Raw genomic sequence first — 16,485 nt, 5'->3', positions numbered from 1 at the left:
GTTAAACAATAGAATACCATTTATTTACATATTTTTTGATGTGTTCTACATTTTCAAATATATTGATTTCAATTACAACACAATACAAAGTGTATAATGCTCACTCTATATTTTTGATTAGAAGTACTTGCACTGTAAAAAACCCCAGAAGAAATAGTATTTTTTAATTCACCTAATACAAGTACTGTAGTGCAATCTCTATCATGAAAGTTGAACTTACAAATGTAGAATTATGTGTAAAAACAAAACAAAACAAGAAAACAACTGCTTTCAAACATAAAACAATGTAAAACTTTAGAGCCTGCAAGTCCACTCAGTCCTACTTCTTGTTCAGCCAATCGCTCAGACAAACAAGTTTGTTTACATTTGCAGGAGATAATGCTGCCCGCTTCTTGTTTACTGTGTCATCTGAAACTGAAAACAGGTATTCTCAGGCTCTATAGATGCTGGCGTCGGGAGATATTTACGTGCCAGATGCACTAAAGATTCATATGTCCCTTCATGCTTCAACCACCATTCCAAGGGAAAAGTGTCCATGCTGATGACAGGTTCTGCTCGATAACAATCCAAAGCACTGCGGACCGACACATGTTCATTTTCATTATCTGAGTCAGATGCCACCGGTAGAAGGTTGATTTTCCTTTTTGGTGGTTCGGGTTCTGTAGTTTCCGCATTGGAGTGTTGCTCTTTTAAGACTTCTGAAAGAAAGCTCCACACCTCATCCCTCTCAGATTTTGGAAGGCACTTCAGATTCTTAAACCTTGGGTTGAGTGCGGTAGCTATCTTTGGAAATCTCACATTGGTACCTTCTTAGCATTTTGTCAAATCTACAGCGAAAGTGTTCTTAAAATGAACATGTGCTGGGTCATCCTCCAAGACTGCTATAACATGAAATATATGGCAGAATGCAGGTAAAAACTGAGCAGGCGACATAAAATTCTCTCCTAAGGAGTTCAGTCACAAATTTAATTAACACATTTTTTTAACGAGTGTCATCAGCATGAAGTATGTCCCCTGGAATGGTGGCCAAAGCATGAAGGGGCATACCAATGTTTAGCATATCTGGCACATAAATACCTTGCAATGCTGAATACCTGTTCTCACTTTCTGGAAACATTGTAAATAAGAAGAGGGCAGTATTATCTCCTGTAAATGTAAACAAACTTGTTTGTCTTAGCGATTGGCTGAACAACAAGTAGGACTGAGTCGATTTGTAGACCCTGAAGTTTTACATTGTTTTGTTTTTGAGTGCAGTTATGCAACAAAAAAATTCTATATTTGTAAATTGCACTTTCACGACAAAGAGATTGCACTACAGTACTTGTATGAGATGAATTGAAAAATACTCATCATTTTTACAGTGCAAATATTTGTAAAAAAAATAATATACACTGATTTCAATTAGAACACAGAATATAATATATATGAATATGTAGAAAAACATCCAAAATATTTAATACATTTCAATTGGTATTCTATTGTTTAATAGTGCAATTAAAACTGTGATTAATCACGATAAATTATTTAAATCAAGATTAATTTTTTTGAGTTAATCGCGTTAGTTAACTGTGATTAATCAACTTAAGCATATATACATTTTGGTGGTTCAAATGTTGTGGGTGTGTAGGGAGTGGTTAAGGGTACCCTTGATTATCTTTTAAGGTGACACTGCAGAAGTGAGTTTTTAGGAGTGGTTTGAATCAGGCAAAAATGGAGTTCTGACCAAGCGTCCAGGAAAGGGATTCCAAACGTATGAAAAAGGTGCAGAGGCATGTGTGAGAGCCAGTGAAAGGGGTATCAAGGAAGCAGGCAGGGCTGCCCAGAGGACTCAGGGGGCCTGGGGCAAAGCAATTTCGGGGGCCCCTTCCATAAAAAAAAGTTGCAATACTATAGAATATAGTTTGTGGGGGGCTGGGGCAAATTGCCTGACTTCCCCCCCCCCTGGGCAGCCCTGGAGGCAGGGGCGATGTGCAAGGAAATTAGGTCAAAGATTTAGGCGGGGTGCAGTGCCTTGAAAGCAAGGACAAACCGCTTGAAAATGTGTCATAAAATAAGTCTGGAGACTTAAAGGGAAGTGATAGTGGTGCAACTGCTTTTATAAGACGGAACAGGGTTTTGACTTATACAAAGTTAGGGTTAATATACCCTTATAAAAATGTTTTTAGTACATTATCTGATACTAGGGCAGCAAATATTTCTTAAACGTGGAACAAATATGGAAAATTCTATAAAAGTTTACTTACCTGTAAATGGGTACATGTGGTGGATAAAGATTACAAAAAGAATGCCTTCTGTGTTGCAAGGAACTTGAACCCAATGACTTCCTTCTCCTTTGCAACTTGTAATCCCAGGAGGTAATTGTGGTATTTTGGTTCAGGACTTGGGACTGTTTCAGGTTATCCTCACTGAGCCAGTAGCTGGCCTCTAGCTGCTCTAGGTTTCTCTTGGCTTCCAGTAATTTTTGCTTCTTGACAATCCTTTCCAACTGGAACTTGACCTTTTTCCGCCCTATGTTTCTTTCTGCTTTCTTTAAAGAGTATCTCCGCAAAAGCTCCAGCTGTACCAATCTCTTCCTGTTCTGCTCTACCAGGGAAGGACAGATCTCCAAATCCACAGTATTCTGCACTTCAGCTTCTGCATATGACTTAGACTCTGTCTGTACAGCAAACTCCCTCTGCTGCGGCTGGAGGGAAGCCAGTCGTTTCTTCTCATTAATAAGCCACTGTTGGTCTATAAGCAAAATCATAAAAGAAAAATATTAGAAAATGTCATTATTATCCTGTTCCTAATTTCAATCAGCAGCAAAGACCCACCTGAAGTGTGTAATCAATTATACATTAAGACTTCATATGAATTATTTAAACCAGACCAGGATATTTTAAATGGCTGCTATCAGATATCTCTTCTGTTCTGCTTCAGTATATTGTTGGCCTACCCCCACTGCTTTTCTTAATTCTAAGATCCCTTCCTTCTCTAAGGTAGAGGATGTGAAGTCTAAATGGTACACAGATGGGACAGAAGCAAGTAGCCAGATTAAAGGCAGAAACAGGCAGCCAGACAAAAGGCATTCTCTGATTTGTACTTGCTGGATACCAATGGAGGATACTCATGATCCAATGAATCTAGAGAAAGTGGATATGTCACATACCCTCTAGTGGCAGCATTGTGCTGTATTAGTAATGGAGAGACCTCCATCTGGGATAAGACCTGGAAAGCTGAGTACAAGTATGCTGCATCAGTGGTGGAGTTGGTTTTAAAACTAAGGGAGTTGATGGGATAAGGTTTCTCTAGCAAGAAGTTGCAATGGCAAGTAACTTCTATATGGATAAGCATCTACACATCTGATTCCTAAAAAATCATTCAAACTTCGACCTTAAAATGCAGTGGATACACTTAACGTTTCCTGCTGGTTTGAGAGGTGTTACCAAGTTCTACTGGTATTCCTCATTTAATGTGTATGTCTCCAACAGTACTGTCTTTCAAAATGGAAGAAACTTCCTATACTTCTACCAAAATTTCTGAGATCAGATTATGGTTTGTATGTGTGATTTTAAGGAACTGAAAATGTGCATTGTGGGTAGATCTATGATGGAACTGAAAGGCAGTGTGTTCTGGAGCCAGGGTGCCCATCAAAGCATTTGGGTGTTACATTTTGGCTAGTAAGATATGGGAATTGAGTTTTGCTTACATGTTGACTTGTCTTAACTTGTCTTAACTAGTAATTTCCTGGATTTTTAATGACTCCATTGAAAATATATGCATTTAAACAACCTAAATCTCTAGCTCCTCTATCTATAGTCCATATCCCCATAATATTTGAGTGCTTTGAAAGTATTTAAAAATAGAGATAATAATAGTTCTCTATATTCCCCTTTCTTCTTTCCCAACCTGTAGCAGAAACAACTTAATTAATGTATGTATTACATTGTTTTGCTCATTTATGCTGATGTGTATGTGCATCTAAAGCGAGGGAAAGCTAAGTCAATAAAATGGATTTTGCATTCAGCTCTGAAAGTGGTTAGTTCCACGGTCATTCTTATCTTTTATGAGTTCCATAAACTAGTTCCAGATCTGAAAGTTCTGTCTCCTGTGCATTGTCCCCGTGGAACGTAACTGTCATGAGACGTCCGCAGGGATCAGTTCTGGGTCCGGTTCTGTTCAATATCTTCATCAGTGATTTAGATAATGGCACAGAGAATACACTTACAAAGTCTGTGGAGGATACGAAGCTGGGAGGGGTTGCAAGTGCTTTTAGGATAGGATTAAAATTCAAAATGATCTGGACAAACTGGAGAAATGGTCTGAAGTAAATAGGATGAAATTCAATAAGGACAAATGCAGGAAGGAACAATCAGTCACACACATACAAGATGGGAAATGACTGCCTAGGAAGGAGTACGGCAGAGAGGGATCTGGGGGTCATAGTGGACCACAAGATAAATATGAGTCAACAGTGTAACATTGTTGCAAAAAAAGCAAACATCATTCTGGGATGTATTAGCAGGAATGTTGTAAGCAAGACAAGTAATTCTTCCATTCTACTCTCCGCTGATTAGGCCACAGCTGGAATACTGTGTCCAGTTCTGGGCATTGCATTTCAGGAAAGATGTGGACAAATAGGAGAAAGTCCAGAGAAGAGCAACAAAAATGAATAAAGATCTAGAAAACATGACTAAGGCTGTGAAGCATGAGCCACCCCCCACCTGGAGCAGCAGCGGTGGCGGGGCCCTAGGCTACTCCCCACCCCCCACCCCCAGGAGCAGCAGCGACCGCCGGAGAACCTCCCTGCCCCCAGCACCTAAGATTTAGGCATGGGTATTTTTAGTAAAAGTCATGGACAGGTCACTGTCTGTGACTTTTTGGTTATTGCCCGTTACCTGTCTGTGACTTTTACTAAAAATACTCATGCCTAAATCATAGCCTTAAACATGACCTATGAGGGAAGATTGAAAACATTGGGTTTGTTTAGTCTAGAGAAGAAAAGACAGAGGGGACATAAGTTTTCAAGTACATAAAAGGTTGTTACAAGGAGGAGGGAGAAAAATTGTTCTTTAACTTCTGAGGATGGGACAAGAAGCAATGGGCTTCAATTGCAGCAAGGACAGTTTAGATTGGACATTAGGAAAAACTTCCTGTCAGGGAGTTTAAGCACCGGAATAAATTGTCTAGAGAGGCTGTGGAATGTCCATCATTGGAGATGTTTAAGAGCATGTTAGAGAAATACCTATCAGGGATGGTCTAGATGATACTTAGCCCTGCCTTGAGTGCAGGGGACTGGACTAGAAGACCTCTCAAGTTCCCTTCCACTCCTATGAGTCTATGGTTGCAAAGGGAGAGGCAATCTTGCAGGTGGCTAGAGGACAATCCAATAGAGGCCTTTGAATATCAGAACAGAGATCATGAATTTTGTATTCAATGGAGAACCAAAGCAGAGCACTCAGTTGATGTGTTATTCAGCAGACAGGATTTTAGCATTCTGTATCAGTTGAAGCTATTTCAGGGTGTGTGGCATCATTTCTAATATGATGAATTGCAATAATCAACCCCGGAGTTTACAAATAGGTAGATCACCACAACCCGGTTTGTATCTGATAATACAGCAGAACCTCAGAGTTACAAACCCCTCAGGAATGTTTGTCCATCTCTTTGTTTTTCAGATACCCTTTTTCAACTTTTTTTTTGTCTTCACCACCGCTTATTCTAATTTGTCAACAAGGCCAGAAAACCTAACTCTGTCTTCGACAACCAGCTTCTTCCCAGTCCACATCATTGCCATGTCATTTAGGGATAGTTGTGGATACGCTCAGAGCAGTTTCATCAGTAAAATATCCTTCTCCAGTCAACAAATCTCTTTCACCTGATGAACAGAACAGAAATGGTGACATTCCTGTAACAGTCTCTCCCCCAGGCTGGCCTATATGCCATGTATGCAGTAGGGAGGGGGGAGTGGTTTGAGCATTGGCCTGCTTAAACCCAGGGTTGTGAGTTCAATCCTTGAGGGGGCCATTTAGGGAACTGGGGTAAAAATCTGTGTGGGGATTGGTCCTGCTTTGAGCAGGGGGTTGGACTAGATGACCTCCTGAGGTCCCTTCCAACCCTGATATTCTGTGATTCTATGATTACAGACCACCATGCCGTCTTTGAAGACATGTAAATTAAGACCCTAAAAAACTGAGTTCTTCCATTGTAGTTTCCATTTGAATATACAGACAGAGAAGAGACCATGATGTAACACTAATGTTGCAGTTTTAACCTATAATTAATTAGACTCTGCTTCAATTACTGCAAGGCACTTCTTGCTCAGTACTGACAAAGATATGAAAGCATTTGGCTGGAAGGCATCAATCACATTTAGAGAAGGTCAAAATTAATAATTTTAGAGTCCAACAAAATGAATTATTGTACAGAGCAGCCATCAAGCAAATTTTTGAAACCGAGGTGAAATTCTGGTCCCACTGAAGTCAATGGCAAAACTCACTTTTACTTCAGCAGGGCCATGATCTTACTCCTAAACTCGAGTGTCCCTTGTAAATTTCATATTATATATTATGTGTTGACCTAGATTTTAAACAAATTGTCTCCCTTCTTTTTCACGTTTGTCCCTCTTGTCATTTTTGATTCTCTCTGTATTTAATTGGTTTAATTGTTTAGGTTTCACATGGAATTCGCAGAAGATTTCAATCAGTGCCATGGGCCTATACACATAACATTTTATTGTGAACATCAGTTTGAGAGTGAAATTGACTATGAGTGGGTGAATATGATCTATGCCATTTTACAGGTGATACCGCTGGCAAAGTGAGCAGGGATATAACACCCACAGATCTTTACTGCAGTTGCAAGCATGAGTTGTTCCATCAGTGTGTGTTGGTGTGTATCTCCAAAGGGCAACTCCCCACATGCCTTTCATCAGGAATTATCTCAGCCTTGAAAGGCCTTCTTGGGTTGCAACTTCCAGGATAAATTCAAGAGATAACAGGTAGACGGTTAAAAAAAGAAAAAAGCCCAGATAGCCAAGTCACTCCACACTGCCATAAGGGGCACTTGAGTTAAATTCTTAAATAGAGCCATGCAAGACAAGCAGTGACCATAAGTATCAGGAGAGGCATTGAACTCCATGCCATAAAGCAAGTAGTATTACTCCTGGGGGGAATTCTGTGCCAAAAAATTATAAAATCTGCACACAATATTTTAAAATTCTGCGTATTACTGGTCTGCCAAGCCACATACGTCAATCTTTAGAAGTTCGAGAGTTGGGGCACATGTGCCGGGAGCCAGGGGTTGGGGTTTCAGCCTCACTCCTACTGAAGCCCCGAGCCCTGGCAGGTACACCCCGTAGGGCTGAAGTCCTGAGACCCCTCCTCCCTGCTGGGCAGAAGTCCCTACCCCACCACTGCGCTGGAAGGCAGAGGTCCCGAGCTCCCCCCTCCCGCCCGGACTGGTAGCTGGAGAATGGGGGAGGTGTGGGGGGCTCCGCAAGCCACACTTTAATGGTAAAAGAGTCGCATGTGGCTCGTGAGTCACAGTTTGGCCACCCCTGCTATATAAGCATGCCAGTTTCAATTATTTTGGTAATTCATTTCAAAATACCTGCCAGCAATACAGACCAAAAAAACCCCCAAACAAACCAACCCATGAGCAGAGAGCTAAAGAAACCCCTTGACAACCAAGTTCCTGTTTCTCTGCCCCACCCCCACCCCGAGCCCAGCTACAGGGCCAGACACCCACATCCCCTCCCGTCAGAGCCCAGCCGTGGGGCACCATCACAACCCAGACATTCTCATCTCCTACACCCAGAGCCCAGCTGTGGGTCAAACCCAGCTACAGGCTCCCCTTCAGCCTAGACACTCGCACCCCCTACCCCCCCACCCCCGAGCCCAGCCATGCCCCGCCCCGCACCCAGACACTCACACCCTCAACTCCTCAGAGTCCAGCCAAAGCCCTCCCCAGAGATCAAGAGGGAGAACAGCCTGATGCTGGGTGCTGGGCTTCTGTGGAGTTTCCTGCATGCTGCCTCCTTCCTTCAGGACATGCTGGGAACTGCAGCTGCCTGGCCTTGCAGCTCCCTTCCCTTCCCCCAGGCAGTGTCTTCTACTGTATCTGCAAGCTGGGCTCTGCAGGGTCCAGCAGCCCCTAATGGTGGCCAGCAGCTCTGCAGTCCATTTCTGTTGGGGGGGAAAGAAATTCTCCGCAGAACAGTAATTTCTGTGCAAATTCTGTAGTGCACAGCAGCACAGAATCCTCCCAGGAATAGTAGTACTTCCACCACTCAGCAGTGAACCCCAAAGCTAATAAACCAGTGCTGCAGACAAGGTGCTAATGAACTCCATTTCGCCCTCTGTTAGCAAAAATTTGATAACTGTCCTCATAAGGAGGACAATTATAGGAGAAAACTAGTTAACTATCAAAGACTCCACCAATGGTCCAAAAATGTAAAAAGGGGAGAAAAATGAAAACAGCAATGAAGGAATGCAGTAAAAGAAGGGAAGTGAGAGAGAAAGAGAGAATGACACCCACTTTCTCTGATCTGCTGGTTGATTAGTGCCTGGTCATATTCTAGTTCCCGCTCTGCTTTGATCTGTCCTGCCAGGATCTGCTGCTTTAAATCCTCAATGTAGAGCTGCTGCTGTTGAATGCGTTCCCTGTGGAAAGCTTCCTGATCTCTCAGCTTCTGCTTGTACTCTTCATGCACAGAATCTATCTCTCTGCTGTTAGAAATGTAGACAATGATTTTAAACCAAGAAACAAAAAATAATTTTTTGTTAAGACACGTTTCTTTGTTAGATCCTTAATCAGACAAAATTCAAGCTATTTGTGTGTACAATCAAACACGTTCAAGAGCTAGAAAATTATGCCAAGATCGTATGGTGCTAAGGTAATTGCATATGTGATGTCATACATAGTATGTCACAATCCCATATAAATCAGTAAAAGCTACCACACATGAGGTTTCTCATGGTAAAACAGAAGATTCCATCATTAGAAAGTTAATAGCAAAGGTAATTTATTAATATTGTCACTGATCATTTTTGTTTAAGGTCATCCTCTAAGGAGATCCTTTTCTTTTAAATATGTAAAAATACTTTTCATGCTGTGTGCCTTTCATCTGAAGATTTCAAAGTACTTTGCAAAAGTGGCAAGTTATTATTATTCTCTCGTTACAGGCCAAAAAAACCCTGAAGCCTAGGGATGTTAAGCGAGTAACCCAAGGTTACACAATCAGTGGCTAATAGAGTCAACATAAGAGCCCAGATCTTGTCACCAAATTCTCTGCTCTAACCACTAGATAAGGTTGCTTCTTCTATATTTTAAGTGCAGTTATGGCCAAAAAGGTGACTATGTTAAACAAAACACATGAACAGTTCTTCTTCCAGAGTGCATTTCAAGATATGTATACATGTATTTCAATGCCAAAATATTTTTTTACTACTTTCACTTACATTACTACTGTCAAGCCACTCATAGTTATGAAAGAGGGAGCTGGATTTCATTCTGGTTTGTCCATCAACAACACAATTAACAATAAAGGTTCAACTGCAGAATATTTACAGGAATGATACATGAACCACATTTGGATTTTTGCTTTTGAAACCCATTTTTTACTTGTAAACTTAGCAAATTAAATGTGTAAAACATTGAAAAAATAAATACGGAAAATGCCATTTTTACAGATTCATTTTAGGAAAGAATAAAACTTTTATTTACAAAATTATAGCTAATTTAACCATTTTAGACTCGATTCTGACCAAAAGGGATGAATTGTCAGTGAATAGGAAGGTGGACAGCAATTTGGGTGAAAGTGTTCATTAAACGATAGATAGATAGGAAAGAAGGAGCGAGAGTGGCAGAATAAGGACAATGGTCTTCAAAAAAAGCAGACTTTAAACCAGGGGTCGGCAAACTTTCAGAAGTGGTGTGCCGAGTCTTCATTTATTCACTCTAATTTAAAGTTTCGTGTGCCAGTAATACATTTTAACATTTTTAGAAGGTCTCTTTCTATAAGTCTATAATATATAACTAAACTATTGTTGTATGTAAAGTAAATAAGGTTTTTAAAATGTTTAACAAGCTTCATTTAAAATTAAATTAAAATGCAGAGCCCCCCGGACTGGTGGCCAGGACCTGAGCAGTGTGAGTGCCACTGAAAATCAGCTCGCGTGCCGCCTTCGGCACCCGTGCCATAGGTTGCCTACCCCTGCTTTAAACAAACTCAGAGAACTGGTAGGTAAAGTCCGCTGGGAAGAAAATCTATGGGAAAAATGTGTTCAAGAGAGCTGGCAGTTTCTAAAGGGGACAGTATTAAAGGCACAATTGAAAACTATCCTGATGCGAAGGACAATAGGAAGAATAGTAAGAGCCCAATATGGCTCCATCAGGAGCTCTTTAATGACCTGAAAACCAAAAAGGAATCCTACAAAAAGTGGAAACATGGACAAAATGCTAAGGAGGAGTACAAAAGAACAGCACAAGCATGTAGAGACAAAATCAGAGAGGCTAAGACACAAAATGAGTTACACGTAGCAAGGGACATGAAACGGACTAAGATGAAATTGTTTAAATACACTAGGAACAAGAGAAAGATGAAGAAAAGTGTAGGTCCTCTACTTAATGGGGAAGGAGAGCGAATAACTGATGCCATCAAGAAGGTTGAGGTGTTTAATACCTATTTTGCTTCAATCTTCACTAAAAAGGTTAATGGTGACCACATACAATACAATTAATATTAGCCACAAGGGTGAAGGAACACAAGTCAAAATAGGGAAAAAACAGGTTAAAGAATATTTAGATAAGTTAGATGTAGTCAAGTCTGCAGGGCCTCATGAAATACATCCTAGAGCAATTAAGGAACTAACTGAAGCAATCTTGGAACTGTTAACAATTATCGTTGAGGGTGCTGGGAGGATGTGATGGCCGAGAGCTGGAGAAATGCAAACATAGTACTTATTTTCAATAAGGGGTGCAAAGGAGAAGCTGAGAATTATAGACCAGTCAGCCTAATTTTGATACCTGGAAAGATACTGGAACAAATTATTTAACAGTCAATTTGTAAGCACCTAGAGGATAACAGGATTATAAGGAATAGCCAACAGGTATTTGTCAAGAACAAATCATGACAAACCATCCCTAATTTCCTTCTTTGACAGGGTTACTGGCCTAGTGGATTGGCGGGGTGGGGGAAACAGTAGATATTATAGATCTTGATTTTAATAAGACTTTTTAGACAGTCCCATGTGACATTCTTAAAAGCAAACTAGGGAATTGTGCTCTAGATGAAATTACTATAAAGGTGAGAGATCATACTCAAAGAGTAATTATCAATGGCTCGCTGTCAAACTAGGAGGGTGTATCTAGGGGGACTCTGTAGGGGTCAGGCTTGCGTCTGGTACTATTCAGTATTTTCACTAATGACTCAGATAATGAAGTGGAGAGTATGCTTATAAAATTTGTAGATTACACGAAACTGGAAGGTGTTAGCACTTTGGAGGACAGAATTAGAATTCAAAATTATCTTGACAAATTGGAGAGTTGGTCTGAAATCAACAAGATGAAATTCAATAAAGACAAGTGAAAAGTGCTACACTTAGAAAGGAAAAATCAAATGCACAGCTACAAATGAGGAATAATTGGTTAGGTGGTAGTAAAGCTAAAAAGGATCTGGAGGTTATAGTGTATGACAAATTGATAATGAGTCAACAATGTGATGCAGTTGTGAAACAGGTCAATATCATTCTGGAGTACATTAACAGGAGTCTTGTACGTAAGACAGGAGGTAATTGTCCTGCTCTATTCAGCACAGATGAGGCCTCAGCTAGAGTGCTGTGTCCAATTCTGGGCACCACACTTCAGGAAAAATGATCAATGGTTTAGAAAACTTGACCTGTGACAAAAGGTTAAAAAAACTGGGCATGTTTAGTTTTGAGAACAGAAGACGGGGGGCAGGGGTGACTGATAACAGGTCTTCAAACATATTAAGGACCGTTATAAAAAGAACTGTGATCAATTGTTCTCCAGGCCCACTGAATATAGGACAAGCATCAAAGGAGATTTAGGTTAGATATCAGAAAAAACTTTCTGACTATAAAGGGTGGTTAAGCCCTGGGACAGGCTTCCAAGGGAGATTGTAGAATTCCCATCACAGAAGGTTTGTACGAACAGGTTGGACAAACAGCTGTCGGGGATTGTCTAGGGTTTACTTGGTCCTGCCTCAGTACAGGGGGCTGAACTGGATGACTTTTAAAGGTCCCTGCCAGAACTCCATTTCTAAGATTGACATTTTTGCTCTCTTTAAAGGAAACTGTAAAGCTTTAAAGAGCCTTTGATGCCCCCCAATGAAAACATTTTAAAAGTTTTATGTAGTAATAATTTTGCTGTACCAGCAGCACTAGCATATCCCCTCACATGAGTTTGTTTTTGCTGAATTGGCATGAAGCTACTGATCCTCCCCAACGTTAACCATTTTGAGTTTGCACATTCAGCAGGACAATACTAGCCAAACCTACTTACGCTATTGAAAGCTTTGTACTAGGAATATGTCCCTGAAAGACACAGTACACAGAAGTATACCCATACCCTACTCCATTCAAAAATGCTTTGCAACACTTAGAAAACACCATGACTACAATTATTATCATACTGTTATAATCCTATGTTTTCATTATGCGGACAAATAGCTATGGCTCTTTACCTCTCTGAGGTTATTGATTCTGTAATATAGGAAGGGAATATTGTCCTATTATTGCTAAAAGAGCAAGACATGCTAGTTACAATTCTGTTGCTATATCGGTGTCTCTGCCTTCTCTCTCTGTTTTTAGTAGTACAAGATAAAAGTCAGACATGGCAATGAAGAAAGGCCTGAGTACCTATGCACAGGCTAGGACTGAGCACCAACCAGTCTTTACACATTTACAGCTTGACAACAGTTTCTCTGAGGAGGAGGAGGAGGAGGAAAAAGATAATGAAAATTCACAGACTGCTGCTTACATAATACAGGTATGGCAGAACATGGAGTATTTTTCCACTGGCAATGAGGCTTGTGATCTTGAGTATAATATGATTTGCTTGGATTTGGGATTCAGATCTGTCACTTCGCACTCAGTGATTAAAAACAATGATATGAATCCAAAATGTTTCCCATTTACTTTTTGAACATTTTACAGTCATCCCGAATTATCCTTGCTGGTTTGTGAAAATGATAGAGTAAAGTGAAGTTACAAATGAGTGACATTAGCCAAACAAGAAAATAAAATGCTAACATATTTGGTAGCTGAATTTTCCAAACAGACGATTTCAAGTCCAATTAATATGTTCAAAATACATTTGAATGATTAACTAAAAATGAAGGTCATCTTATATTACAAAAACAAATTAGCACATTCGGAGATAAGTACAGGTGGTTGTTTCATTGGTCCACTGAAACACACCCTAAACTGGACACTCCAGTAAGATTTCATCTTGTTTCAGACATTCCAAATCTATGTATTTCAAGCAGGGATCAGTTCCCTCTATTGCTTGCATCCCCACTTCTCTCCCAAATGCACATGCATATATAAACAGTTCACGTAGCACTATTAGGAAATAAAATAATTTAACATCAGGACAAGCATGGGGTAAGCAGTTTAAATTCTGCAGAGCTGAGCACCTATCTCCGAAACAGAAACCCAGATAGACAAGACCAGCATTTAGTGGTGCACAGCATGTCAAAAAGCAAGCTCAGAATAAAGGACAGCGGTTTCCCTCTGTAGAATTGTACACACACTGACACACCCCAGATTTACCAAATACAATAGAAATATTTAACAGTTCATCCTCCTCCAAGTAAACATTTAAAACTATTAGAGTAAGCAGCCAAAAAAAAAATACCAACCTTAACCTAAATGTAATAAATTACTGAGAAAATCTTCATATTGTAACAAAGCTGGATTGTTTTTCATCTCATCTTTCTATCCACAAAGTTTGCATTAGGCATGCTAAATGAACCTGCTGTAGATCCGCATTTTCTCCAGCCTGTTTTGTCGTCAGCTTTCTGGAGTCCTATTGTGTAATTCCCCTCCCCTCTTCCCCAAACACTTCCAAGGCTGATGCAGAGGCTGGAGGCTTCTACAGCATAATGCAGTTTTCAGTAACTATGGCAGCGACAGCCCTGTAATGAAGCAGAGTGCTTCTTGCAACATAACATTAAGGCTCAAAACAAGAAACTCGAGCAAAGTAGTATTACAAAAGAAAAAGAAAAAAAATACTGTCCCTTAACACCAGTTTTACTGATTTAAAAACAGAAAAACCATCACTCAAATCAGACTGTTTCCCCCCTTCTTACTGCCGATCTAGATTCCAGTTAAATTTTTCTTTATTATTTAAACCAAAAAAAAAAAATCAAAGCAGTTTTTTTTTCACTGCATGTTTGCAAAGCAAGACAGGCTGGCAATAAAAACAACTACAAGTCCAGGTTTCTAGCCCATCAACTGATTTGCATTTTTCTCTACTATATTCCCTCCCCAGCACATTTGTCCAATCAGAAGGCTCCTTTCCCACACCATACCATAGCCTCAGAGTAACACACAGCAAGTAGAGGATTACGGCAACTGCACAGGACCACCCTAGGAAACTAGCTATATATATATCTATATATCTATATCTATCTGCTCACATCACAGAATTTAAAACTTACTAGTTCTTAAGGGAAAAGTGATAAAATGGCTATGAACATTTTGTGTTATCTCCTTCCCCAGTCTCTTGAGATACTGCAAGTTACACAATTATATACAGAAAAAAAATGAATTAAAAATGGTAATAGAGCCATATGTGATCTTTGAAAACAAGTACACAAAGGGAAATCCCTAAAGGTTAGAGAAGGGAAATCATCATCCTGCAAGACAGGCATTTAGCTCTTTGACAAGCTGATGTGCTTAAAGAAAAAAATATCTGCTCACTAGTGCGACTGTTCAGTTGTCTTAGGTTCTCCTCTTAAGAGTATGACCAACTCCTCCTACTGCCTAAATATGCAGACACAACACCACCAGCCAGGAGTGACATACCGACAACACATCTGAGCATCTCTATAAGACAGCCCTACCCCTCTGACCAGCAACGAGACACACACACTGCCTCAGGAGAACAAATGTACAGTCCTTTCCCTAGTCCAGAACAAGACTCCTGTAAGTCAAGACACAACATATGCTCCACAGAAGACAGTGGTATCTCTGCAAAATTCCAGCTCAGTTGGAATTATACTCTATCTCAACTACCCCCTGCGATTTCAGCTGAATATAGCATTCTTCAGTTCGTGTGCTGAAGTGCTATGTAATGTTGCTGTGCACTGTTATTCAGCTGCTGTATCCCACCCTAGATGTGACAGTATTTCACAGGTGGGTGAAGTGATCCATTACGTACTTCAGAACTATAAAGCTCTGAGATCTCCAAATGAGAGCCATTATTAGAATTTTAAAATATTATTATGAGAAAATTAAGAGGAAATTCTCCATGTTCACCATATTGCAACGGATTAAGTATGTTAACATGAATTACAGTGTCTTCCAATAGCTATAAATAAACCATTTTTTTTATTCTTTTAAATTGGATGAAAAAACACCACCATTGTAATTAAAAAAAAAGGAGGCGGGAGGCAGAGGAGGGGAAGGAAGAGGAAGGAGGAAGCTTGGAGGTGTTATATAAAAGTTGATTATTTCTCCAAGAAACTAAAATGCAACTTCAGTGTATATTTCTGGGAGGCTGCTTCTTTCACTGTCTAGTTTTTTGTATTTTTTTTTAAATGGGCCTGATTTTGATCTTAAACACTTGGACTTCTTAAACACTTTATTCTATAATGCCATCCCCTCCTCATCAAAACAGAGCACAATTTATCAAGGAAATTTGAGATATATTGTGATTATTTGAATATCTGAGCCCCCAATGATAAAGCACAGGTTTTGTTTTAAATCCATTAATTCTGATACACAGTATTTATGTAATGCATTATTCTGAAGCTACTTTTTATTAGGATTTTAAAAACAGACTGACTTGCTTTCCTATGGCCCTTTCTTAGTAAAAAGTAACATGCTTTCTTTCTCTTTCAGTGAAATCCTGGCCTTACTGAAGTCAATGGTAAAACTCTAACTTCAATGGCACCAGGATTTAACTTTTGTACCTATTGTATTGGTAGTTCAACCAGTATTTGTGACGGTGCCCCCCATAAGGCTTTATGGAATATGCTTATGATTGTATATGTGACATAACTAGAATATGTTTTAGGCTACATATGCCATGTAACATTTCTGTGTAAAGGTTATGATCTACTGAATATATTCATCCTATTTGTATGCATGTATCATTTTTGTACTCGAAGTTATGAATGTTGGCTGTGTACTGGCTTGATTTTATCTAGCCTAGTAGAGCATTTGGTCAGCATCTTGAGAAAAGTGCAAATTAAGTGCCCAATCAAAAACCACTTAAACCAACAATGAACTTGAAGATGCCAATCCACATCTGAGC

The 16,485-nt window shown here is 39.8% G+C and overlaps 1 protein-coding gene and 1 long non-coding RNA gene across 2 annotated transcripts in view; one reads left to right on the top strand and one right to left on the bottom strand.

Moving 5' to 3' along the window:
• The window catches only part of STARD9 (StAR related lipid transfer domain containing 9), a 170,893-nt gene that overhangs the window by 34,888 nt on the left and 119,520 nt on the right, over positions 1 to 16,485 (bottom strand). The window contains exons 22-23 of the mRNA XM_045014653.1: positions 8,518 to 8,705; positions 2,244 to 2,730 (exon numbers count right to left, since the gene is read on the bottom strand). Coding sequence (XP_044870588.1) covers positions 2,244 to 2,730; positions 8,518 to 8,705 — 675 coding nt within the window. The remainder of the gene's footprint in view (positions 1 to 2,243; positions 2,731 to 8,517; positions 8,706 to 16,485) is intronic.
• LOC123369271 lies at positions 8,949 to 16,271 on the top strand. The gene is made up of 3 exons (XR_006578973.1): positions 8,949 to 8,999; positions 12,813 to 12,990; positions 16,071 to 16,271. It is a non-coding gene; the product is annotated as an uncharacterized LOC123369271 (long non-coding RNA).

Source organism: Mauremys mutica, chromosome 4 (genome assembly GCF_020497125.1).
Source record: "Mauremys mutica isolate MM-2020 ecotype Southern chromosome 4, ASM2049712v1, whole genome shotgun sequence".
In the NCBI taxonomy this organism is placed as follows: Eukaryota; Metazoa; Chordata; order Testudines; family Geoemydidae; genus Mauremys; species Mauremys mutica.
Note: the sequence above shows the minus strand (reverse complement) of the source record. Positions and strands in the feature narration are given on the sequence as shown.